General features: G+C 43.6%; 1 protein-coding gene across 7 annotated transcripts in view; it reads right to left on the bottom strand.

Moving 5' to 3' along the window:
• Positions 1-608: 608 nt before the first annotated feature.
• Positions 609-26254, bottom strand: part of CD101 (CD101 molecule) — a 46017-nt gene continuing 20371 nt past the window's right edge. For 6 of the 7 annotated variants that reach the window (XM_063651532.1, XM_063651531.1, XM_063651523.1 and 3 more), the window contains 8 exons: positions 25102-25518; positions 23270-23656; positions 19587-19970; positions 18499-18903; positions 15082-15492; positions 11148-11543; positions 3019-3293; positions 609-985 (listed from right to left, as the gene is read on the bottom strand). In XM_063651532.1, the coding sequence (XP_063507602.1) occupies positions 3052-3293; positions 11148-11543; positions 15082-15492; positions 18499-18903; positions 19587-19970; positions 23270-23656; positions 25102-25518 (2642 nt within the window). In that variant the 3' untranslated portion in view covers positions 609-985; positions 3019-3051. Of the gene's footprint in view, positions 986-3018; positions 3294-4742; positions 4835-11147; positions 11544-15081; positions 15493-18498; positions 18904-19586; positions 19971-23269; positions 23657-25101; positions 25519-26254 lie in introns of those variants that run through there. The other variant, XR_010123692.1, reaches the window with a different exon arrangement.

The following is a 26254-nucleotide window of genomic DNA, read 5'->3' on the forward strand; positions in this document are numbered from 1 at the left end:
ATAGGCCCTGGTTGGTCAACTCCTGAGACAGAGGCTTGTCCTTTTGCCAAGGAGGATTTATAACACAAAAAGCCAAAAGTAAAACCAGGTGGTGGCATGAAATGGAAAAGCTGAAATCAATGAGTAAAAGTAAAGCTCTCCACTAAGTTTCAAAACCCAAAAGTAAACAAGTATGTAATTGGAGAGAGAAGAGGTTTCACATAAAATGTCTGCTGAACTGGATCAGGGCAAATTTTATTCTGTAAGTTTAAAAGGAAGAAAATACTGTGGGGGTGATTTAGTTTTGGAGGGTTTTAGTTGCCTATGGGACAAAGAGTGCCATGTAGCTGCTTAGACTATCAAAGGTGCTCTAAGTCCCATTAATGAAAGCAGAGCATCCAGGACAAACAAGGTGAGCATCCCAGGGGGATGGGGCTGTGTCTGAGTCACCACAGGACCCCTTGCTCCTAGCACAGGGCCTGACATGCAGCAGGTACCCACTGGGAACTCATACTTCCCATGCTGTGCTCTGGCCAGAACAGTTTCATATTTGAGGGTCTCTGTTCCCTGAAAAAAACCAGGGTTTGTTTGCCTGGCGAGTAACAAATAACTCTCCACAAGAACATGAGTTTTGATCAAAAGGAGTTTTTTTTTTTTTTTAACTTAAGCAAGGAGAGCGCTGGGAATATTCTCCAAAGCAGTGTCTCTGAAGGAAAGTGACAGGAGGGTTTTATGGGGTGATGGAGAGGGGAGAGAGTGCATCGGTGCATGCAGGGGAGGGGTCCCAGTGGCGCAGCCGCAGTGAGTCGTCCTGCCAGCACACAGGTCACATGTTACGGTCATGAAGCTATAGCTCCCCCTGGGGTAGTGACTTCAGGATGGTAATGAGGAAAGTTCACTCGGGTTCATCTAGAAGTTGCCGGGGTCTGTCAGGAGCTGGTTCCAGCTGACTAGGTCACCACATTCCACACGGGGCTTGGGAAGAAACAGGCAGCAAGGCAGGAAGCTGTAAAACAAGCCGATTGCTCAAGTTGGTTAAATGTCTACTTTCCCAGGAGACCCTCCCTGTCTGCTTACATCTCCTCTGTGCTATCTCTGTGCTGGATTCAAAGGGGAAGAGGTGCTTGAGCTAGAAGCTGAAGGAGGTGTCCATGTGAGGAGAGAGGAAGGATGAGGTAGGTGAAGAGTGCTCCCGCAGAGGGCCGCAGCAGAGTCCATCCAAGATTATCTGCCCAGGCTCGCTTCTGCTCTCTTTCCCTTTGAATTAAAATACAGGTTTCTAAAAAATAGGGGCAGGGAGTCATCACACTTTCTAAGAGTCTTCTGCTGGGCGTGATGGCTCACACTGTAATCCCAGCACTTTGGGAGGCCGAGGCAGGCGGATCATGAAGTCAGGAGATCGAGACCATCCTGGCTAACACGGTGAAACCCCATCTCTACTAAAAATACAAAAAAAAAAAATTAGCCGGGCGTGGTGGCGGGCGCCTGTAGTCCCAGCTACTTGGGAGGCTGAGGCAGGAGAATGGCGTGAACCTGGGAGGCGGAGGTTGCAGTGAGCCGAGATGGCGCCACTGCATTCCAGCCTGGGCGACAGAGCAAGACTTCATCTCAAAAAAAAAAAAGTCTTCATTTCAGCTTTGTTGTTTGTAAAAATATGCTCCCTTACCTGGGTGACAAGAAACAAATGTGCTGACATGTTTAAGGAAAGATTTGGAGTATTTTAAATCAGGCTATGAAGGGACATGAGTTTAAGGAACTGGTAGGTCCATAGTAGGAGTGCTCATAGCCACCAATAATCCCCTTAGGAAGGAACTAATTATGTTTGGAGAGGACGTGTGTGCCTGACCAAATAATTAAAACTAAATTGCTCTCCTTGGAAATGCAAATTAACGAGTGTTAAAGCAACTCGGTTGGTCACATAGATAATAAATAGATGTGTTTTCTCAAGTCTGTTAGATGGCACTGATTGATTTCCAATTCTGGCTACAATAGGGCCTGAGTGGCTTTTGAAACAAAGATGAGGGGACTGTAGGCCCAGTGGGGACAGCTGTTGAAAGCTTTAAGCCATTACACCCCACCCCCACCGGCTGCTTTTTGCGACTGAGAATAGGAGACCTTGAGGAACCAGACTTGACCTACTGCTGCCCCTAAACCCCAGCCCTGCAGGCGTATGAGGGAACTGTGGCACCGTCAACCTCGCTCCTCCAGACAATACCTTCCCTACCACCCAGTGCTGTCAGGTCAAAGAAAATAAGGCACTGGCTGAGCACCAGGAGCCAGATGGACCTTCTGGTGGGGGTATGGAGGTGTAGGGGGAAGCAGGGGTACGAGGCCTTGGGGGGCTGACTGGAGTACTGTTACATGAGTTTTTTAAAAGTTTTTGCTCAGCAATTACTTAATAAAAAGTCTTATCAAACAATAAACAAAAAGCCCCAAACTCAGGTTACAAATGTTTTATCATTTTGTCAACGAACCTATATTAGTCAAGCACCTATTAAGCAGAGCTTGCTCTTGAGTGGGCCTTTGTAGGTGGGCTGGGAGAAGAAAACTGAATTTCTGCCTTGAAGGAAGTTACATTCTTGCTGGGGGGACAGATTTTAGGTAAACAAAGAGCATGTTCCCAATTCCTTTTTCCTTGCTGGCGTCAGGCCCTTTCCTACACCTCTCATCTGGAGGAAAATGATTACCTAGAGCAGGTGTGACAAGTCTCATAAGAGGGAGAGAGAAGCCCCACCAGGGCATTGCTGTAGGATCTCATTTAGCCCTCCAGAGGCTGTGTGAGGGAGCCTCTTATCTCCTTGCAACCCGGGGACCTGAACCTTGAAGAGATGTAGGGTAATGATGCTATCCGGTTCCAAGGGGGGATGCACGAGGTGGATGAGGTAAGACACAAAGGAACACCTAACAGTGCGTAGAACCAATAAGCACTCAGTGAATGCTCCCTGTGATTCCTAGGTAACTTGCCCAAGACCGCAGACATAGGTGAGGACAGAACCAGGATTCATTCACACCTGGTTAGCCCAATTAAAAAGCCCCCACCTTTCCTTCCTGGCTGCAGGTGCCTCTTGGGATTCAGTTGCCTTCATCTTCCTCCTCGTCTTCCCTCCTATTTGCGGTCACACCTCCAGCCTCTTTCAAGTCCACCCAGAGAGCCTTTTCTTTCCGTGTGTTGGAACGCAGTGTTGACCACTTCCTGGCCTTCCAGTATAAGCAGAGGAGGGAGATGAGCAGAAGCAGGAGCAGGACGAAGGGGCAGATGAACAGGAAATAGAGTAAAGGGGCCGAGGAGCAGATCCTGGAAGGAAGTGTGGGCTCTGCAACGAAGGGAGAAACAGAGAGTAATTCATCTCCAACTTATTTGTATTAGTCAATTACAAACACTCCTGGGATTTATTGTTACAGGCAAGTATATGTAAAAATAATGGGGCCAAACAGCAGTGGGCCCCTGAAATCATGAGGAGTACAGGACAGAGCACTGGGGGAAGAGAGCTCCTGGAACAGGCTCTTCTAACGCAACACTCCCTTGCCCTGCAATTTCCAACCAATGGAGGTTCCAATGACCTACTTAAAACTAACAGCCAAAATGAAAAACAAAACAAAAAAGAAAACCTCTCCTTTAATCTTCTTTCCTCAGAAAAGATATCTATAATTCAACCCTCGTTCTCAACAGTGTTGCCAGTCCTGAATTTTTAACGGAGTTATTCCCACTGCTGTTCCTCCAACACACAGGCACACACTCTTTCTCACATACACATACACACATACACACACACTCTGCCCTGCACTCTGCACCGTCCTTATAAAACAATCGCACCCACAATGAGGAGCCCCTTCCCCCGCTGACCCAAGCCTGGCCCTCCCCGTGGGTCTCCTCCTTCCCCAGCCCCCTCCCTCCCACTCCTTTCCTGTGTTGCTCTGGCTGTGGCCACCACCTGACATGCTCCATGCATCGGAGCCTCTAGGTCCTTCTGGCCTAGCTCCATCACACTTCCTACTCTCTCAGCTCTTCCTACCTTGCTGCAGGCACAGTTCTTCTCTTCCATCCTGTTCTCGCTCAGCCCTTTGTTTAGGCCTCTTTGATTCCCTTTTACTCGTCTCCTTTGTTCATTATAGCTACTTGAGTATGTCTGATAGTGCCATTTGTTTCTATATCCCCTACAGTGCCTAGCACATGTGCTCAGTAACTTTTGCTGATCTGAATTAAATTGGATTGACTGCAACCACATGGGTGAAAGATACTATATAAAGGCATGCTGAAGCATATGATCATCCCGCAGCTGCAGTCCGCCGGGAAGCACTATCAGCAGACACACACACGGAGCACGCACAAGCAGCCCCAAAGTGGCTCCTGGCCACACAGCCAGGAAAGCAAAAGCCCAAAGGACTGCAAACACCACAGGTTTCAGGAAACAGTCTATTGAAGCAGAAAGACACATGTTTAAAGAGACCAATTACTAAATGTAGTCTTCCAATTAAATTTATTTATGACATGATATCTGAAATCAGGGCTGTTCTGAAATATTCAATGCTAACAGTAGCTGTGCTTTTACTGGAAAATTGTAATGACATAAGCAATTTCTTCTTCAAAGGTTAAGCTACAGGATTCATGGGATTATGGATGCTTAGAGATGAACAGAGGTTTAGAGGTCATTTTGACCAACCTCCTGCTGCAAGAATTCCATTTTTGGCATTGCCAATGAATCTTACATGTTAAAGAACATCTCTTTGATGGAAGTCAAGAAAGAATCTGGACATTCGCTCACCTCCTGCACTGTGAGCTCCTTGAGGGTAGGGCCTGTGTCTTGTGTGTCTTTTGATCTTCCTCAACTCTTTGTTCACAGGGTCTCAATGGAGCCTGATGAATGAATCAATTGCATGAGTACATTCCACACATGGGAACCCAGGGATGGCTGCCATCATGCTACACAAAGTACAGATCATCACTGAACATTAGGCTGGCAGCTCTGAATGGGGCTGGCAAAGAGCGGCAGAGGTTCATGGCCTGGATTTTCTCTGATCTCATTTGTATCCTTCATCCTAAATTTAGTTTTGTTTTTTGAAATGGTGAGCAATGATAAAGTTAGGTTTTGAATTCTTTACCATCCCTCTGCTCCACATCCTATCTGACCCCTCTTCCAATGACCCTGCTTGACTACAGTTATTCTCCCCCAGTCTTATCTGAGTACATTTGAAGGCCTGTGGCTAGAAGGAAGCATAGACTGCAATGAGGCAAGTGAATGAAGCCATGGAGTCCAGGTATTATAAGCACTGGCTGTGGGCATTTGTGCAGAGTAGTGAATGAGCACCTACTGTGTTTCAAAGAGAGCTGAGTTCAAATCCTCAATCTTCAATGTGCTGTTATTGACATTGGATAAGTTACTTATCCTCTCTTAATCATTAGTTTCCTCATCAACCAAATAGGAATAACAATTTCTAGAGTTGTGATGAGATAATGGATAATAAAGCATCTAACGAAGTGCCTAAAGCATTTGTGGAGTCAGCAAGCAATAAATATTAGCTAGAATGCTACTGAGAAAGCTAAGCAAATCACAGGAAACCTTCTCCCAAGAGAACAGACAGAGAACAGGGCTGGAGCCTACAGATCCCTCACATAAGGACCCCAGGCTTGGCCATCTTCCTCCACAGGCTCTCTCTCCCTTAGATCTCTGGTCCCCCTGTCCTCAGAAGTGGGTGACATTCAGCAAAGACTGAAATGATTACTTAGGAGGCTCTGGCTTCCTTTTCTACTCATGGGAGGCAGAGAATTGTGAGGTGAGAGTCCACAGCACCAGGTATTACAGTTGTTTGAATGGTGGAGTAATGATGGCGAGATGGGGCCACTACACAGGAGGTGGAAATAAATCTGCTACTCTGCTTTTCAGCATGAAGGAACAGCCAGAGGGCTTGGCTATCTTGGTGGGGATGAGGCTGCTCAGCTTAGTGCAATCTGCCATCAAAGGATGGCAAGGTGTGCCCCTTACCGTGCTGAAGTGGCCAACAGCTAGCAACTGTTAGTGCCTGTGCTGCTAAATCACCTCTCCTGGGAGGGCAGTGTTTGCTCTGGATCCCACAGTCACCATTTCCCACCATCTGCCTCTCACCCATATCTGGATTAGAATTAGTGACATTCAAACCATTAAGGTTTGGCATTTTGAATCAATCTGAGTAAGTGCCCAATGCTCAAAGTACAAGGCCTTCAAAACAAAGCCAAAAATGTAATGAGAGCACTTCATCATGAGGCTTAGTTTAGAACGTGCTTCCACCCACAGCCAAGCACAGCAAAAGGAGCACTCCTTTTTGATATTTCCTCAGAGACACTGACTTCAGAAGAAAAGAGGTGTGAAATAAAGAGGGGGCTGCCAACTCTTCCCCACTACCCAACCCCAAACATGCAGCCATGTGGGAGTTGGCTCTTGTCAAGAAATAAAAGTAGGGTAAGGTAACCCGATAACAAGTGCGTCCCAGAATAAGTGAATCACTGACAGCATCCTGTTTCAACCCAACTGAAGACTTGCCTGCTCATTCTTTCATTAAGCATTTGTTGAATGCCATGTGCCAGGCCTTGCTGGAGGCACTGGGAAGCACAGGTAAGTAGCTTGGCATCTCCAAAAACTTCAGTGTGGTAGAGACACACAGCTCCTTCAAGAATCTACTTCCTTACCTTCCCTTCTCCCCTTTCCCTTTCTCTCTTTCTCTTTCTTTCCTTTCTTCTTTCTTTCTTTCTTCTTTCTTTCTTTCTCTCTCTGTCTCTTTCTCTCTCTCTCTTTCTATCTCTCTCTCTCTCTTTTTTTTTTTTTTGACAGTGTCTTGCTCTGTCATCCAGACTGGAGCAAAGTGGCATGATCATGGCTTACTGCAGCCTTGACCTCCAAACTCAAGCAATCCTCGCATCTCAGCCTTTTGAGTAGCAAGTACTACAGGCGTGCATCAACCACGTGTCTAATTTTTAAATTTTTTGTAGAGACAGGAGTCTCAAACTCCTAGGCTCAAGTAATCCTCCTGCCTCAGTCTCCCAAAGTGCTGGGATTACAGATGGGAGCCATCACATCTGGCCCAAGGATCTACTTTCTAAATAGACCTTTACCCAAATAAAAGCTGGGAAATAGTAACAAGTACCACACTACTACAAATAATCCAGTTCCCAGGAAGCCTTATAGCCTGGCCTATCAATTAATCACAGACAATTCTCTAGAATAAGACATTTATGTCTAGGGTCTAAGGGTAAGGTAAAAAGACTGAGGAAGCTGTTGTCCCTGCCATGGCTTAGTCACTGGTAAGGAAATAAGATAGAGAAGAAAAGGCAAGGTCCATTCTCCGAAAAAATGTCTCTTAACTTTCCTGCCTTCACTTGAGCCACATGCTCTACAGTCCTATTGTGTGGCCCTAAAACCGGCCCAAGCTGGGATAGCCAGATAGAGAGCATGGAAAACCATCTGATAAGTGTCCATAGGTAGCATATTATATTTGAACTGGATCTTGATAACACATAGACTTGGTACTCAACAGGAGTGCAATTACACAGTGATTCAGTAAACACTTAAGCATCCCCTATGTGCCAGGCACTGTACTAGTGCTACTAATGAGACACTCATCATCTTTGCCTATAGTATAGTCTAGCAGTGTGACAGATATTAAACAGGTAACTGCAGGTGTGGGGGCTAAAAGAATAAGGGAAGTCTCTGAGGCAGTGGCAGTTAAGTTGCTGGATGAAGGATGACAGTGTTGACCAGGGAAAGATGGCATGGAGGAGCATTCCAGGAAGGAGATGGTGCATGCACGGTGAGATGTTGGACTGACAGTCATATCTACTCTTCTATTAATCTTTCTTTCTTCCTTCCTTCCTTCCTTCCTTCCTTCTTTCTTTCTTTCTTTCCTTTCTCTTTCTTCTTTCTTTCTTTCAGATGTTGGACTGTCAGTCATATCTACTCTTTCTTTCCTTCTTTCTTTCTTTCCTTCCTTCCTTCCTTCTTTCTTTCTTTCTGATGTTGGACTGTCAGTTGTATCTACTCTTCTATTAACCTACCTTCCTTCCTTCCTTTCTCTCTCTCTCTCTTTCCTTTCTGCTGGCTTTCTCCCCTCTAAAACATAAATGTGCTCAAATCTGTATCATCTTCAAACCAAAACAGCAAAAAAGCAAAACTAAAACACTTTCACTTTTTTTTGACAACTTTTGCCATTTTATTGTCTTCTCTCTTCCCCTTGACATCAAAGCTCTTGAAAGAGCAATCTGCACTGATGTGCCCACTCTCCCCTCAACTTGCTGCAGTCTGACTTCCCTGATAACTTTTCTGTAATTGTCCCATAATGTCAAATCCAATGGATACTTTCCCACTGTTATCTTAATCAACCTCTTTGCAAGAGCTGAGTCTGTCGACTCTCCTCACCCTCTTGATGCCCTCTCTGCCTTTAGTGTCTGTGGTACCACCAAATCCTGATTCCCTTCCCAGCTTTCCATCACTCCTATCAGTCTCCTTCACAGGCTCTCCATTTCCTGAGAAATGGCAGTTTATCCCAGAGCTCCACCCTTGGGCATCATTATTGGCTACCAATGGATGACTTCTAATCTACAACTCTGGTGCAGATCCCATTTGGCAGTCTTGATGTCTATTGGACAGATCTTTATCAATAACTCACAGTTACTCTGAACTCAGTTCCAGCCCAACTTATTCAAAACTGAACTAATCTTCCCCTCCAAACCCCTCTCATATATTACCTTGCTTGGTAAATGACCCCACTATCCATCTAAGCTAGAATCCAAATGTTAATCCTTAATTCTCTCTTTCTGCTCCTTTGCCCTCTATATACAATGAATCAGCCTCTAAATCCTGAAGATTACACCTCCTACTACCTAATGCCTGTTCTTTTCTTAGTCGTCATGGGTACTGCCTTAGCTCAGGCTTTCATCTTTCCCCAGCTGGATTTCCACAATTTCATTTACTACTTGCACTGTGCTGTGGGCCTCCCCTCGAATTCATTTATTTTATTTTATTTATTTATTTATTTTGAGACAGAGTTTTGCTCTTGTTGCCCAGGCTGGAGTGCAATGTCATGATCTTGGCTCACTGCAATCTTCCCCTCCTGGGTTCAAGCGATTCTGCCTCAGCCTCCCTAGTAGCTGGGATTACAGGCATGTGCCACCATGCCCGGCTAATTTTTTGTATTTTTAGTACAGACAGGGTTTCTCCATGTAGGTCAGGCTGGTCTCAAACTCCCAACGTCAGATGATCCGCCCGCCTCAGCCTCCCAAAGTGCTGGGATTACAGGCGTGAGCCACTGCGTCCGACCTCCAATTCATTTTAATGTGGGAACTTTCTAAAAGGAAAATCTGATCATGTCACTCCCCTGCTTAAACTTTTTCAATGACACTCCATCACTGTCATGATAAAGTTCTTCCTTCTTAGCTTCATACTGTAGACACATTTGGGATCTATCTGTTCCTTTCCCTCCTCACTGGTCTCGTCTCTTGCCACTGTACCATAGAGACTGCAGTTCCTGCCATTCTCAATGACCAGGAGTTCCCCGAATATAACATGAAATTTTACATCTTATTATCATCTTGTATACTCTTTCATGTTCCTAAAATATGTTTCTTCCTTTTCATGAGCCCCAGACTCTGGGGAACCTTCCCAGATCATCTCCCTACCTAGCCCTTCACCCCAGCCCTGCCTCTGTTGTTCCCATAGTCTACTGGAAATACTTCTTTGATGACACCTATTATGTTGGACTTGATTTCTCCCGCTGGATTCCAAGCTCGGTGGGAACAGACTCTGTCATGTACACTTTTGTGCCCTCAGAACCTCATATAGTTATTTATTAAACAAGTGTCATTATTTTGTCACATAGATGTACACATGTAGGTATGTGTGTACCTGTGTGTATATGTATGTGCAGTGTGTTTGGAGGCATAAGGGGAAAAGGAGATTACATTTGCTGAGCACTGACAATGTGCCAGGCACTGTACTGGATACTTTATACATATTTATATTGTGATCTTCATTTTATAGAAAGCTGAGGCTCACAGCAAGTAACCAGAGTATGATTTCATAGCTGGTATTGGTAGTAGAGCTGTGATTTGAGCCTAGGCTGGTCTGATTCCAGCCCCTGGGATTTTTTATCACCCCACACTGCCTCCCTGACTACCAGGAAGGAACAGCCAGGTGGAGAAGCCCAGATGGTACATTACAGGGATTTCCTTGGAAATCCTCAACATTAATTACCCTCCAAACCCTCAGTTTGTCATGACAAAGGTTTTCTGAAGAATACGAAGGCCACTCAATTTTTAATGTTTTCTTTCCAGGTTTATCTTTTAAAAACCATATACCTGTTTTACAAGGATCTCACAAAGATTAACAATATGTATGCTATGAAGGATCCCATCTGCCTCAGAGAAGATACGCTTTTCATCACAGACTGTATACTTTTTACAGTTCTTATCTATTTATTCTACTGCAAAAACTGCCGATTCTACAGAGCCTATTAATTCCACTAGGAAAACATGTACGGAATGTGCTCATGAGTATGGGACTTCCTGTAATTGTTGGAGAGAAGAAAAAGTCTGATAGAAAAAACATTTTGGCCTGGCACTCAGGAGAAAACTTCTGCTGAGGAATGAACAGGGAAAAACAATGATGGATCACCTCAAGGAACAAATCAGATAGCTTTGACTTCCCCTCTGGAAGCCCTGCTGGGCTGGGATGCACCTATCCCTACTTCTTAGATGTTCCCATATGTTCTCAACAGCATTCTGTCCCTCCTAAGGAGTGTCACTAAAGCTAGCTGGTCTCTTAGGATTGTTACCTTTATTGATGATTTTCCCTTTATGCTTCCTGGTGTCTGGCACCAAGACCACACCCCTGCTTCTCCAATGGCCCTTTCCCTCAGTAAGCTTAGCTTATTGCTCACCTCCCACCTTCTCCCTGAACCCCAGCAGAAAGACATGGACCTGTCAGATGCTCCTGATATTTAAGTGTCTATGCCAAAATCTCATGTGGACCTTGTTTGTTCAAATGAGTTACTATTGAGAGAGACAGCAAACTCATCTTCTTTAGGGAACCTGAAAATTGTCTTCAGTCTGAAGAAGGAGCAAAAGATAGGTGAGAGGGAGAGCATAAGAGGAGAGACATGTATTCTCCTGACCATGAGCTCGCAGTAGATAAACCCCTGGTTACCTGAAGGCAGTACCGTGAGCGCCATCCGCTGTGACTCATCGGATGCTTGATTAATCCACTTGCTTGGGTGTCCATGGAGCTGCCACTCTGCCACCCTACACCAGTACATTCCTGCATCCTCCATCTCCACCTGATGAAGCTTCAGGACAAAGTCTGTAGAGGATGAACGGTAACAGTGCAGGTGCCTCCTGAGCCCCTCTTCCCCATACTCCAGCAAGCCATCATGTTGCAAGTGCACTAGCATTTTACTTCCAGAGTTTTCTCTGTTCCAGTACCACATCACAGAGTACAGATTGGCTGAGCTGCCTACACTCTCCAGGCTGCAGCGGATGGCCACTTCTCTGTGCTCAGTCACATTTTCAGTCCAGTACACTTTGGAGACACGTACCTTACTTCCTAGAAAATAAAATGGCAGTAAATTAGAGAATGCAGACTTTCAGATTGGATACCACCTCTGAAAAATCTAGTTCTCATTGGGAAGATCTTATATTCTTTAGACATCAGTGCATTCATTTTTTTTTTTATTTCTATTTTTTGAGACAGAGTCTTGCTCTGTCACCCAGGCCAGAGTGCAGTGGCATGATCTCAGCTCACTGCAACCACTGCCTCCTGGGTTCAAGCAATTCTCCTCCCTCAGCCTCCCAAGTGGCTGGGATTACAGGCGTATGCCACCATGCCCAGCTGATTTTTGTATTTTTAGTATAGACGGGGTTTCACCATGTTGGCCAGGCTGCTCTTGAGCTCCTGGCTTCAAGTGATCTGCCCACCTCAGCCTCCCAAAGTGTTGGGATTATAGGCATGAGCCAGCAAGTCCGGCCACATTCATTTTAATTCTTGTCCTTGGTCCCTGTTTTTCTCTCACATTTGCCAGGACATTCTCTGCTAGGAATCAAACCAGCCTCTTTCCTTCTTTAGCCCAACTGCTTGCCTGCTGGACCCCACCACTGAAAACTACACAGCTTCTGCAGGGCCCTCTGCCTGCTGCTTTTACTTATCCTTGATTCACTCCTCCTCTACTTCCAAAGTGGTCGTTCACAACTTTTAGCAGCTCCCTCAAGCCATGTATTCCACCAGTACCCCTCATTCTTAGCAAATTACTCTCCTCCCATACACCCAGATATTATCTTGGGTGTAAACGCAGAGAGAGAGGAGGCCATCCAAGAGACTGAACGTTTTGATGCAAGTGTTAGAAAGCCATCCATGGGAGCTATTTAGACGATTGGATTAGACTAAGTTTTAAAGAGATTTTGACATTTACTTTTTTTCCCCTTGCTAACCAGCAGGTGAGGATTTAGAATGACAGCCAAAGTAGTTACAAACAAAATAAAGAAATTATAGTGTGCATTACATTTTCAGTTCCACTACAAACACATTTATTTATTTATTTATTTATTTATTTATTTATTTATTTTTATTTTATTTATTTTTTTTTTTGAGACAGAGTCTCGCTCTGTCGCCCAGGCTGGAGTGCAGTGGCACGATCTCGGCTCACCGCAACCTCTGCCTCCTGGGTTCAAGCGATTATCCTGCCTCAGCCTCCCAAGCAGTTGGGATTACAGGCATGGGCCACCATGCCTTGCTAATTTTTGTATTTTTAGTAGAGACAAGGTTTCACCCTGTTGGCCAGGCTGGTCTCGAACTCCTGACCTCAGGTGATCCGCCCGCCTTGGCCTCCCAAAGTGCTGGGATTATAGGTATGAGCCACTGTGCCTGACTCAAACACATTTATTAATTTGTCTTTAAGAGAATAATTCTGTCTGATCTTGGACTCTTTCTTAGTTACCATTTTTACTCTCTCCTTTCCTTCGTGGAGTAGCACGTGGAATATTAGCACATGGAATACTGTTGCTGTTTCCTTGCCTCAAATTACTTCCTACTTTATTGTGATCTGGCCTCCAATCCCATCACTCTACTTGGCCAGGGCCCAATTTCCCAGTTCAAGGGACCCTCTAGTCCTTTTCTGTCCTCTATGTGGTTTTTGTTACTGGAGTCCATTTTCTCCTTGAAATTGACTTCTTTTCTTCCAACCTCAGAGAAAATATCCCCCTTACAACTCTGACCAGGCATTCTCAGCATCTTTCTGGGGCCTCTTGGTTAACTTGTTCCCTAAATGACGTGCACAACCGGAAGTCCACAGCCACACCAAGCCCACAGGTATGTTCTGCTTGACACTTGCAGTATTTTAAAAGAATTGGGCTGGGCGCAGTGGCTCACGCCTGTAATCCCAGCACTTTGGAAGGCCAAGGCAGGTGGATCACCTGAGGTCAGGAGTTCCAGACCAGCCTGGCCAACATGGTGAAACCTCATCTCTACTAAAATTACAAAAATTAGCCAGGCATGGTGGTGCACGCCTGTAGTCCCAGCTACTCTGGAGGCTGAGGCAGGAGAATTGCTTGAACCTGGGAGGAGGAGGTTGCAGTGAGCCAAGATCATACCACTGATTCCAGCCTGAGTGACACAGCGAGACTCTGTCTAAAAAAAAAAAAAAAAAAAAAAAAGAAGTGAATTAGTTGTGGACATTCTCAAACTGGGAGACGTCACCAAAAAAGATTTTAGGCATCTCTAGATATGTAAAAAGATCTGACAACACGGAGCTCACATTTCTACATGGGAAGCACTTGAGCTAAGCAGTGGCTGCCTCCTGAAGAGGGCCATGCACATGCGGTCAAGAGTTTGGCGTGGATGACTGGGAGACGGAATGCCAATCACACAGATGGGAAATGCAGAAGTACAAATGAGCATGGTGAGATGGCAGAGATGCTAAGTGCAATTTAGGGCATGCTGAGTATGGGGGCATCCAAGTAGAAATGTACAGCAGGCAGTTGGGTATGAAGGCTTGGAGCTCAGGAGATCAGGGCTAAGCACAAAATCTCAAAGTTATCATCTAGAAGGTGGTAGTTGAAACCAGGGCAGTGGTTAAGAAATTCTGAGGAAAGCAGAGAATAAGAAGCAAAATAGGCCCAGGATCTATCCCTGAGGAACACACACATTTAGCAGGGAGAAGAAGCGGCTTGAAGAACATACAGAAGGGAAGCCAGAGGGCAGGAAGAGACCCCAAACCAAGCTGCTGTTTTGCCCTTGTTGTCCCACCAGACTGGGAGCTCCTTAAGGGCCAGGGCTGTGCCTTCTTTATCTTTGTATTCCATTGCCTAATACATAGTAATGCTCAATTATCATCTAATTTTTTTTTAACGTTACCTTGAAAATAGTATTTTAAGCACCAAATTAGATCAACCTCTCTGCATTGTGCTGTTGGATCTTGGCCAGTTCCCGAACCTTGGCTGTGACGTTCATTTAATTTTAATCAACACTGGAGGTGACCTAACCTATGCTGAGAGACCTAATCAAGTCTGCCCACATTTAGACAGCGGCACTCTTAGACCAGTGCAGAACTTCCATTACATTTTTAAAGATCTCCTGAGGAAGAGGAGACTCCCTCAGTAAGCCATTCCAACAGTTAACTACTCTTATTTGCCTTATGTTTAGGCAGCTAAATGTTGAGAAGCAATTTCTCCACACATCCCCATAGAGTTGTACAGTTTCTGTTCACAGTGGGAGAAATATGCTTCGTATTCCTCTTTCTCTGCCAAATTACAGTAGAGCCCCACTGGAATGACACAGCTTGTTATTATAGAGATCTGGAGATAACGACACCCTGGGTAGCTGCACAGACCAGGCTGCCAGGCTGAGAAGCAAACCAATCAAAGGGATCTTGCTCCTACCTCAGCTCCCTAAAACCTCAGATTGGATCGCCTTAAGTGACCTCCCCTCCTTTGGTGGACTACCCGGTCCTGCAGTCATGTGTAGGTAGATACTGTTCCTATGACTTTAGGTCATATTTTTACTTCCACATAATCACTCCATAGAACAGCTGCCCAAGAGAAAACAGCCATCAGACAGACAGACATTGTGAGGGTACACTCGCAAGGTTTACCTGTGGGCTTGAGTTTCAATTCTGTTAGTCCTGACTTCTTTTCTCCAAGCTTGTGCCAAGTGCCATTTGTAGACAGGAGCCATTCCTCCACAGCACAGTGATATTTGCCCCGATCGCTGTCTTCCACATTCAGAATGTGCAGCTGAAATAAGTCTTGGGAAACCTTCTCAGCATGAAATTTTTGTTTTCTCTGTGGGGTGTGAAACTCATCCCCAGTTTTTATAACATTGGTTTGGTCCATCTCCAGGATCTTTAGCCAGGAGGCATTAGTGGAAATAGGAGAAAAATACCAAATAATGGCTAACTGAAGGTTTCCATTGGACCGGGACAAGATGCTACATTCTATATCAGCGTTGGAGTTGATGGAGAGCTCTTGGACTTGACTCCTTGAATTCACTTTTAGCTTGCTCTCTAAATTTAAAAAATGGAAACAGTTACTTTGCTACGAAATAGAAAGTTAAGGTAGTAGAGACACTAGAGGTCAAGTATGACACTGCATCCTCCCGCCATCATGTGGATGAACTCCCTCTACAGTAGCCCCACTCACTGCTCTCCAGCTTTTGAACAACATCACTAGCTGACAAGGCAGCCCAATTCATCTTTGGACAGCTCTGCCCCTCCAGAATGCTTTCTGATATCAAGTTGAACTTTATGTCTTCATAACTTCCATCCACTAGTCCTAGTGCTACCTGTGCTTGGTAGGGGTGGTGTGGCAGAGGGAGCGTCACACAGACAAGCCCAGTATCTCTCTTCCACATGTTATTGCTTCAGTATTTAAGCACAAGCATCTCTTCTGTCATATTTCACGTATCAGATTGGGAGAAAGTGGCCCTTTTAATGCTGTGTTTGTGTGTTTACTATGCAGAGTACTTCTGGATTCACAATTTCCAAACTCTAGTTGTATCTGCCTTCAAATGTGGGTAAACAAAAGGAAGTTGTACATGAGTGATTAAAACTGTGTGTGTCTTTGCAGCCACTTAACTGTGGGAACATTGTATAGATATGGAGCCAACTAATCTTTGACCCCAGCAGCTTTTCTGCTTTGTCATAAAGATGAGTGACAATCCTTGTTCCCAAATCTTCTTCTAATGTCTTGCTTACATCACCCACTCTACTTTTGTAACTGCTTATTGATGTTGCCCGTAGGTCCCTTTAATCTTCCTTCAACAAACATTTATGAAGCACACACTATATTATGTGCCAGACGATTCCAGGCCCTGTGGATATCTTCCCTCAGTGGCTCACACTCTAGAGGGAGACAAGTGCAGGGACAGAGGTTTAGAGATGGTGCCAAGTGCCATTTGTAGACAAAGAGCCATTCTACCACAGCACAGTGATATTTGCCCTGATCACTGTCTTCCACATTTAGAATGTGCAGCTGAAATAACTCTTGAGAAACCTTTCTCAAGTGTGAAATTTTTGGTGGTTTTGTTTTGAGATGGAGTCTTGCTCTGTCACCCAGGCTGGAGTGCAGTGGCATGATCTCGACTCACTGTAACCTCCACTTCCTGTGCTCAAGTGATTCTCGTGCCTCAGCCTCCTGAGTAGCTGGGACTACAGGTGCACGCCACCATGCCTGGCTAATTTGTGCATTTTCAGTAGAGACGGGGTTTCACTGTGTTGGCCAGGCTGGTCTCAAACTCCTGACCTCAGGTGATCTGCCCGCCTTGGCCTCCCAAAGTGTGGGATTACAGGCGTGAGCCACCATGCCTGGCCTCAGTGTAAAATTTTTGTTCCTCATGTCCCTCATGTAAGACAGAGGTATGTAGAAGTGCCTATCTGAGCACACAGCAGGGTCTCCTAGCCCAAATACAGGAGTGAGGGGAGACTTCCTGGAGGAGATAATTCTGAGCTGAGTCTTAAGGGTTTATAGGAATTATTCTGATGGAGAAGAGGTTAAGGATTTCCACACAAAAAGATGCAACTTGACCAAAGACTTTGAAAGTGAGAGGGAACATGGACTATTGAGGAGCTGCCAGTAATTCAGTGTGGCTGAAGCTCAAATTCATGATGGAAAGTTGAAGAAGATGATGCTGGAAAGACACAAATGTACCAGATGATAAAGGACCTTGGCATGTCACACTATGGGAGTTTAGATACAAGGTGAACATAAGAGTTGTGATGACTCAGGTTTTCAACTTGGATCACTGGTGGGGAGTGGGGACATAAGGGGAAATGTAGAAGAAAGAGCTTTGGATGATAATGGTGGGTTTATGTTTTGACATAATGAGTGCAGGCATGTCTTGGAGACAGCTGGATATATGAGTCTGGAGATCAGAAGAGAAATTGGTCAAGATAATGAATTTGGGAGTTGTGAACATACAGCTTGTAACCATGGGTAGGGATGAGTCCACCACAGGACAGCGTATAGAATGAAAAGAGAACAAAGCTAAGAATAAAATCCAGAGAAACTGTTTTCTTTAAAGAATAAATCAGTGGAGGAGAAAATCTTGTGTCATGGTGCCAAGGAAAAAAGAAGTTTCAAGAAGGAGCCAGATTGGGGCAGCAATTGCAAATACCACAGAGAGGACAAATTAATTAAGCATGAATTCATGAACAAGGGGATCATTACTATTACCAAAAATGTTGCACAGCAGCAGAGAGAATGATGACAGTGACCACGTTTGAGCATCATCTTGGTGTGTCAGGTACTTGGCATGTTATATATGTCACCATATTTAAATTGCACATTAACAATTTACAGATCAGGTAACTAAGGCTTGAGCAGATTAAGTGGCTCATCCAAAGCTGTTCTGCTATCCAGTGATTGTCAGATCTAAATGACTTCAATGTCTCTCCATCACTCTTCCTAAGAGAATGCAAACTATAAGAGAGAAGATACATGACACAGCAGAACTTTGCCTAGGTAGTATCTCACTTTTAACTCCTATGCTCTATTATCAGTTGATGAGATGGATTCTATTTGATTGTAATAATAAATTCTCTGACTCTTATACATTAACAACTTACAAATAAGTAGGTGGATGTATTCCAGTGGAATTTACCTTATCCCTACCACTAGCAGAGACACTGCAAATGTTTACTAACTGGTAAGGCCTGGACAGTGACTAATCCAAAACATTTCTTCTCCCCTCTAGCCAGGTCCTAGAGGCCCCCTGCTGTGCCATGTGATACCCTTTAGTTGCTGGGTGGTGGGAACTTAGGGGAAAATGGGGAATGGGTAGAGAGCAGCAATTAGCTGGCATGGAAGGTATTTCAATGTTTTAACAACCAGTATGGCCAACCCATGCATACTAACTCAGTGTTAACCTGGGTATCATTCATCACGTGCTGCTTACTTAGATAGAACAAATATGGGAGAAAGTATTTTATGTTTTATTGTTATAACTTACCCAAAATGGGAGGATTGCTATTTGTTTGTTTTTAAAACAGGGATTAATTTCAAGCCACACTTACCTGGTAAAGTGACGGCTATCTTCAATGGGTGAGAGATGGCAGAAGCCCTCGGGGGGCGGTTGTTGTATAGGGAATTTCTGTCATAAACTTCTACTTCACACTGATACACTCCTGTCTCTTCCTCAGTGGCATCATGGACTAGGAGTTGTGAATGAAATAAAGACTGCGACACTTTCGTCTTCTTTTGGAACTGGGATAGGAAATTCCCCCATTCAATAGTGCCATTGTGGGTGATTCGAATAAGCTGGTGGAAGATGTGAGAGCTAGCTGGCTGGAACTGCCACGTCACAGTGAGTGGCACCTTGAGGTCAGAGTAACCGGCCCTCACGACACAGGACAGGTCAAAGGTGTTGGTTAACATCACTTGCGGCTGACGGCTCATCAGACTAACTTGTAAATTTGACTCTAGACAGAAAAATGAAACAGAATTTCTAATATATTTACCAGATTAAAATACAGCACTTTCAAGTTTTTCTAGTTGCCACCTCTTTGAGTAGGACCATGCATTTGTACATTTGGAGTTTCATATTTTATAGAGTAGAAGTTGATTCCCAGTACAGTCTGTCCTGAACTCTGACCTCAATTTTGCAAAGTTGATCCTTTTCTAAGACTGTTCCCAGCAGCCACAACAAATAGGCAGTGTTTCTCCAATCTGCTACTTAGACAGCTGCTGCTGAGTGGGTGGAGCACTCCCCACCCTAGTCGTCTGGCCTCCTTCCCTTACCCCCATGCGTGGGTTCAGTATCAGAACCCTTTTGCACATGCTCCAACGGGCTCTGCAATCCCAGGGCCACAGCTGTCAAAAGCCAGAAGGTAAGAGGCTCAGTTATACTCGTCTATAAGCTGAGTCATAGGATTTTGTTTTTAACCTTGAACAACAATTTACAAGTTGCACTCTAAAGATGATCTTTACAAAAATGAAGAAACTTTAAAGATTAATTGACAGAGAGGGTAGCCAGAGACTATGCTCTGTGTCCTAGGGTACACATACCATCACTAGGGGATTCAGGATAACACGCACTCCAATTCCACTGCAGAATGAATTGAGTGATATACAGGTACAGAAAAGGACTTCCTTTGACACTTACCCAGAGACTTTACAGTAACTGAAATCTTCTGAGTCCAGCTCAGATCTCTGGCCTGGTTCCGAGACTTCTCAGATACTCTGCACTCATATGCGCCACTGTCTGTGATGGCAGTGAAGGTGATCTCCAGCTGGAAGGTGGCCCAGTCCATTTTTTCCAGCCTTGTGTTGCCATGGTAACTGGGTCCCCCATAGGAGGCACCCAGCTGCACAATGCCATCCTGCCCCATGCCAGCCACAAACTCGGGCTGTGTCTGGTCCCGTGGGATGTGCCACCAGCTCACAGACAGGGGACTTTCAGCTCCATCAGCCTTACAGAGAAGGGTGAGTGTCTCTCCTTCCCACACAGCTTGCTGCTTGTTCTTGGTAGACACGACCACACTTCTTGCTGTGAGTTACAGATTATAGAAGAACAAAACTGTTTTAGGTAAATAAGAAATGTTCTAAAATACAGTGAAATTTCATTAATTAGGACTTGACTAGTTTGTGACAAGTCAAATTGGGCTGTTTCCTCTTGCACCACCCTCAGGCAAAAGATTTGCCAAATCTTAAATAGTGGAAACAAGATAGCAGAAAGAATATCAGAGGATGTATTTACCCTTCAACAATTTATTTATTTCTAAAGACTGAGTCTTGCTCTGTTGTGCAGGCTGGAACACAGCGCTGTGATCTTAACTCACTGCAACCTCAAACTCCTTGGCTCAAGTGATCCTCCTGCCTCGTGCCTCAGTAGCTGGGACTACAGGCACGTGCCAACATGCCGGCTAATTTTTAAATTTTTTGTAGAGATAAGGTCTCTCTTTGTTACCTAGGCTGGTGTTGAACTTCTGGCCTCATGCGATCCTCCTGTCTCAGCCTCCCAAAGGGCTGGGATTACAGGCATGAACCACTGAGCCCAGCTTACTTAAACAATTTATCACTTGCACATATTTTTTTATTAGTTTGTTAAATCAACTCTTCCTTAAGAATATCTAGTTGGCAAAACATCTGGTAATGTTTTAGTATATTAATTAGGGTAGATATAAGAGCCTGAAACTAATAAAGCTGTGTTTATTTAAATTTTTAGTTTTTAGAATTCAGACCTTCAGAGTTCAAGACGATCTTCCTCTTTCTTATCTTTCCCTAATCAATCTGATTGGTTTAGTAAGTGTTTTGAATGAGGAAGAAACATTGTTAATTGTATCTCTGTTCACAATATTTCCATAAAAAACAATTACTTGGTGGGAAAATACGTGTATATATACATATACATTATACATATATATATATAAATAAATATATATATATATAAAAAAGTGTCTGTTTACAACACACATTGTTGTACAACAACATGTACAACAAGGTGTACAACAACACACGTTGTTGTAAACAGAGAGGCTTCTTACATCTAAACTACAGTGTAAAACCATAAATGTAAATCTGGCTCCCAGATGGGAAATTCAAGTCATCATTCAACAAACGCATTTATTCAACAAACATGAATTCTGCAAGGTCTTTCCTGGTTGCTTTGTGAGCAATGTAGAGATACAGCAGGAGATTGTACATTCTAGGCAGCCCAACACTAATTTAAGGCCACGGCTCCTGGAGTCAGAATTGCCCTGGGCAACATATTTGACCTCAGTTTTCTTTTCTGTAAAAATGAGATAATAATAGTGCTCACCTTGCTGCATTGTTGAGAAGACTGAACAAATGGCACATGCAAAGAGCTTAGCCTGGATGGCTAGGGAAAGTACTTAGTAAAGGTTAGCTGCTAGCATTAGTGTTTAATGATAGGCTCTGGCAAAAGCAGAGGTAATTCAAAGCAAAAGAGGAAAATAAAATAGAACTGGCATTAGAAATCTAAATAGGATCTAAATGAATTTGCAAATTGTTCTTCCCTGCGGAGAAAGGAGTTCAGTCTTTGACTGTTTTACGCATACATATACATAAGTAACAAAGAGAGAATGAAGGTTAATGTCCATAAATATGTTTTAAAAAAGAGCAAATCTGCTTTCGAATTTAATTTTTTTCAAGTTAAAAATAGACTCATAACTGAAGTTTCGAAATTGGAGGGGAAATTATTACTCATAATCTCACCATTTTAACATAACCATGATGATTAGTTTAAACTCACATGATTTTTTTTTTTTAATAATGTTTCCTTAGTTCATTGTGGCCATTACTGCCTTTTGGTAAGAAGTAATAAACTTATGAAATGTGTGTAAGTTACACATTCACAATGGTAATGGGTGATTAAAATATTCATAAATGATAAAATGTTGCTAATACTTCAAGTAACGTTTGACTTTCAAAACAGAATGCTAAACAGGATCCTTAATAAATCTGCTAATAACTTTTTCTGTGTCTACATAGTAAGCCCAGTGTAGACTCCAGCCTATACAAAGAACTATTTTTAGTTTTAGAAGGTGACCCTATTGATAGGCTTATCAGCTGTGTACCCTGAAGTTCCCCTTAAGGTGAAATTCCCACATACCAGGTTTACAAAAGCCTGCAGATATGTTCCAGAGAAGGCTGAGATGCATAAAGCAGAAACTTATCTCTGCATAAATATATAAACCCACCTATATTGTTTTTCCTTAATTCTAGAAAGACAGACCAAATGTTTAGTGTGAAAACGAACACCAACACACTTCCTGGCCTGCCACTCAAGGACAAATCGGTGCATCTTCATTCCTAGTAAATGGCATATTGGAGAAAATGAAAGGAAATTTTATCTATCTTTGGAGATGTCTCCAATAAGCCAGTGCAACAAGGACATCTTTATTTTTAGCTCAGTTTTTAAAAATTTAAAACATTAAAAAAAATTTTTTTGGGCAATTAATCTTTCTGGACTTTCAGTTTAAACCCAGCCTAGTGAATCCTTATATTAGTTGTAGATTTGTCTGTTTTTCTCCACACAAAAGGCACTGATTATTCAAACATGTTTAAGGTCACCCAACCTTCATAAAGTAAAGGTGAGCTGAGTGGCTTCCTCAGTTCCGTGCATGCAGACATTCAGAACCATTTGGACCGGCGTCTCACCACATCACAGCAAAATGCAGAGGATGGAGTCTGCCCACTATCAATTACCTCTTCATTTCTTACTGTGAGTCAGAATTGTGACTATTTCCCACACCAGGTCAACATAGTAGGAGACTAACAGAAGGCAACTGAAAAATGCCAGCAGAGTCTCAAGGTAGGATAACACGGGTGTTCATTCCCCAGGAAGGAGGACAAAGTGTAGCTTTTTACTCTTAACCTATTCGTATCACACACATACACACACACACACACACACACACAAAGGCAGAGGGCTTCATTAATACAGATGTTCTCTGCTTTAAGAAATATCTAATATGTAAAAATTAGAACAAAAAATAAATAGACTCTAAGACAGCAAGAAGGAACTTAAAGACCATCTAGTTGTGTGCCATCATTTTACAGATGAGGGAGCTGAGACTTAGAGAGACATAAGGTGGTGTGTTCATGGTCACAGCCTACTTAATGACTCAGGAATAGGACTCGGGTCTTCAGCTAGTTTGGGTGCCTTCCTTTACTCGACTCCACTCCACTCCACTCCACCTCCAATGTAATCTGATTGAAACCTGCTCTTCATGAAGATCTCCATTGTATCCATGAAGCGGTCTTCTACTGACAAGGGGGCATCTGAAAGAAGCCCAATGCATGCCTGGTCTTGACTTTACGTACCTGCTGGCTTCCTCAGGTGCACATGGCTGTCTGGTGACTGCTTTCTCTGAAGCACCTGCCAGGAACCTGTGCGTGTTTTCATGACCTCTGCTACCACACATCTGTAGGCGCCTTCATCCTCTGGGCCCAGAGAGAAGATCTTGAGAGAGAAAGTCTTGGGGCTTAACTTTGAAACCTGGAGCTCTCCTTGACTTGCTCTCTCTTTGTAGTCATTTTTCAGGCCCAGGACTCCACCAGCATCAATGTGAGCAATTTCAGTCCCATTGAAGAACCAAATGCCTTGAAGCTGTGGGTCACGCCCACTGCCTACAACCAGGCAAACCAGTTCTAAGGGTTTCCCTTCAGCAAACAAGCTGTCAGCTGTAATGTTGACTTGAAAATCTTTCACTGGGAAACAAAAGCAAGGCAGGTATTTAGAAAGCCCACAGCCTCTGTCCTTTCAGTACCAGAGAGAGATGACACCCTCTGTAAGGATGCCACAGGGATCACATTTTATGTGGGAGTTCAATTCTATAGTGGTAGGTAAACCCCCAAAAGAAAAAATCCTTAGAGTAAAAAACGCTCATGACTCTTCCTTAAATCACCCAGAAAGGACAGTACGCATGGTTTTCTGAATGCACTCTTAGTAAGCAAGATATATGCACAAATGTATGACACATATAGTAACGTATGCTTTTTAAATTAAAAAATAAAATATTGTATACTGAATTAAATATATATATTAAATATTTTACACTGAATTGCTGTGAATTGTGATTTCTTCCTCTCTGTTTTGGCTAAGAATATCCAGCAGAATTTTCTGAAGTTAAAAAGCACGTGTGATATTGCTCCATAGGACTCATGAGTGTAACTTGGATACTTGAGGCCAACAGGACAATTTTTAGTGGAACACAATAACACTCTTTTTAATAAAGAAAAAACTTTAATGATCCACTATTGGATCATTGCTTTTAGCAATGGGTATACAGTATATGGTTTAGCAACCCCTTCCTGTTGGACAAAAGCCTATAGAAAGAGACCAGGAATCACAGACAAGGCCTTTATACTTGCTTTGACAAAAATGCCAAAAGATTATGAAAAGTAACAGCAGGCTGTGTGCGGTGGCTCATGCCTGAAATGCCAGCCCTTTGGGAGGCCAAGGCAGGAGGATTGCTTGAGCCCAGGAGTTCCAGGCCAGCCTGGGGAACATAGCAAGACCCTGTCCTTAAAAAAGTTTAAAAATTAAAAAAATAATAAAAAAGCAAAGTGACTGCATTCCAAGTTGCGAAAGGGGGCAGGTGGAAGGAAACCCCAGCACTGATGAGGACAAGGCTTCATGTTGGAAACCGGAGCTACTTTGAGGCCCAGCTGTCTGTGCTGAGTGGGCTTTGGAGAGAGACAGGCCTCCCTTTGAATGCCAGCCCCACTCTCACCAGCTGGGTGGGCTTAGGCAGTGCATCTAGCATGTCTGAAGTTCAGAGTCCTCATTTTTAAAACGGAGACTCAACTACTTGCCTCATAGGGTGGTTGTTACGACTAAATTAGACAATGTAGATAATGTGTGAACACAGAGACTGGCAAAAATTGTAACAAAACTACTTCCATGACTGGCTTGTGGAATCGATCTAGCCACTCAGTAGACCTTATCCCATAAAAATCTGTGGGCAGAGCCAAAACTGAATGTCCTCCCTCTTAGTTATGCTTCTCAGATGACAAAAATACAAAATTAAATCAAACTTTCTAGCCAATTTTTTTAGAGCCAACAAAAGATTAGAACAAAAATTAAAACATACCTCATAAATACCCACTACCTAATACTAGTGTATTAATGAATTTCGTAGGAAGATAATTACCTGCTGGCTGGATCCTCAGAGTGGTTTGATCGGTCTGCTTTTTGGTGACGAACATCCAGGTTTCATCTGGATCCTGAATCCATTCCATTGCCTCACAGAACAGCTGACCCTGATCTGAGGATTGGAGACTCTCTATGGACAGCCTGAACGTAGTGGGCCCCAGTTTGTTGAGCTGTATGTCACTGGCTGCAAACCGCTCTGTATACAAGGGCCCAGGGACCAATATAAAATCTTTGGAGAGAGAAATAATCTCGGTGGCTTGGTTTCCTCCTCCATCCTGTGTTAGGTACCAGGTGACAGAGAGGTGAGTATGTTGGGCTGTGGCTTTGGATGCCTCACAGGTGAGGGCTAATGGCTCACCTTCCTCCTTACCGAGAGTCTGAGAACTCATGGTGGCAGAGAGGGTATCTGGAATAACTGGAAACAAAGGAATGATAATAATGTGACTGTCCCAGTGCTTGTCCAGTGGGCCTCCTTAGATGGTGCCCCAAGCTACCCTATGTAAAGTACACAGACTTTGAGTTGGTTTTCCACTTGCCATATGCTTTCCTATCCATATGCTTTCTCTATTGCCAATGGGAACATTGGCATCTATGTACAGTCTACGGAACTGGGCAAAGTAAATGTCTCATCAATGTGTTGACCCTCACTTTGCTTTATTAGCATAGGCTATAACCAATTTAGCTACTCAGACACAAAGCATGTATTTAAAGGGAGAAAGCACTGGGACAGAGAATCCTTAGATTCTGATCCTAAATCCATCCTTACTACGTGGACTTGGGCATGTCACTTCACCTCCCTGGGCCTTAACCTGCTCCTCTATAAGGCTGTGTAATAATCTAATAATGTAATAATGCCTGTTAAAATGTATCATTTAGAGCCCGAATGCAATCTTTACTAAAGTTTTGGTAACCATCTTACTACCCTACCATTCTTGTTTTCCTAAAATGAAATCACACAGCATAAGCTTATATGAAAGCAACACTTAGATTTAATCAATGAATGTGACCGAGCATCTACTCAGTGCTAGCCACTGAGTAGAAGCTGAGGATGTGGTGGGAAAGAGGCATACAAACAGCCAATTACCATATAACTGGATACATGCTGATAGTAGTGGTATGAACAAACAATCTAAAGGAAACAAAAGTGGGAA

The sequence above is a fragment of the Pongo pygmaeus genome, chromosome 1, assembly GCF_028885625.2.
Source record: "Pongo pygmaeus isolate AG05252 chromosome 1, NHGRI_mPonPyg2-v2.0_pri, whole genome shotgun sequence".
In the NCBI taxonomy this organism is placed as follows: Eukaryota; Metazoa; Chordata; class Mammalia; order Primates; family Hominidae; genus Pongo; species Pongo pygmaeus.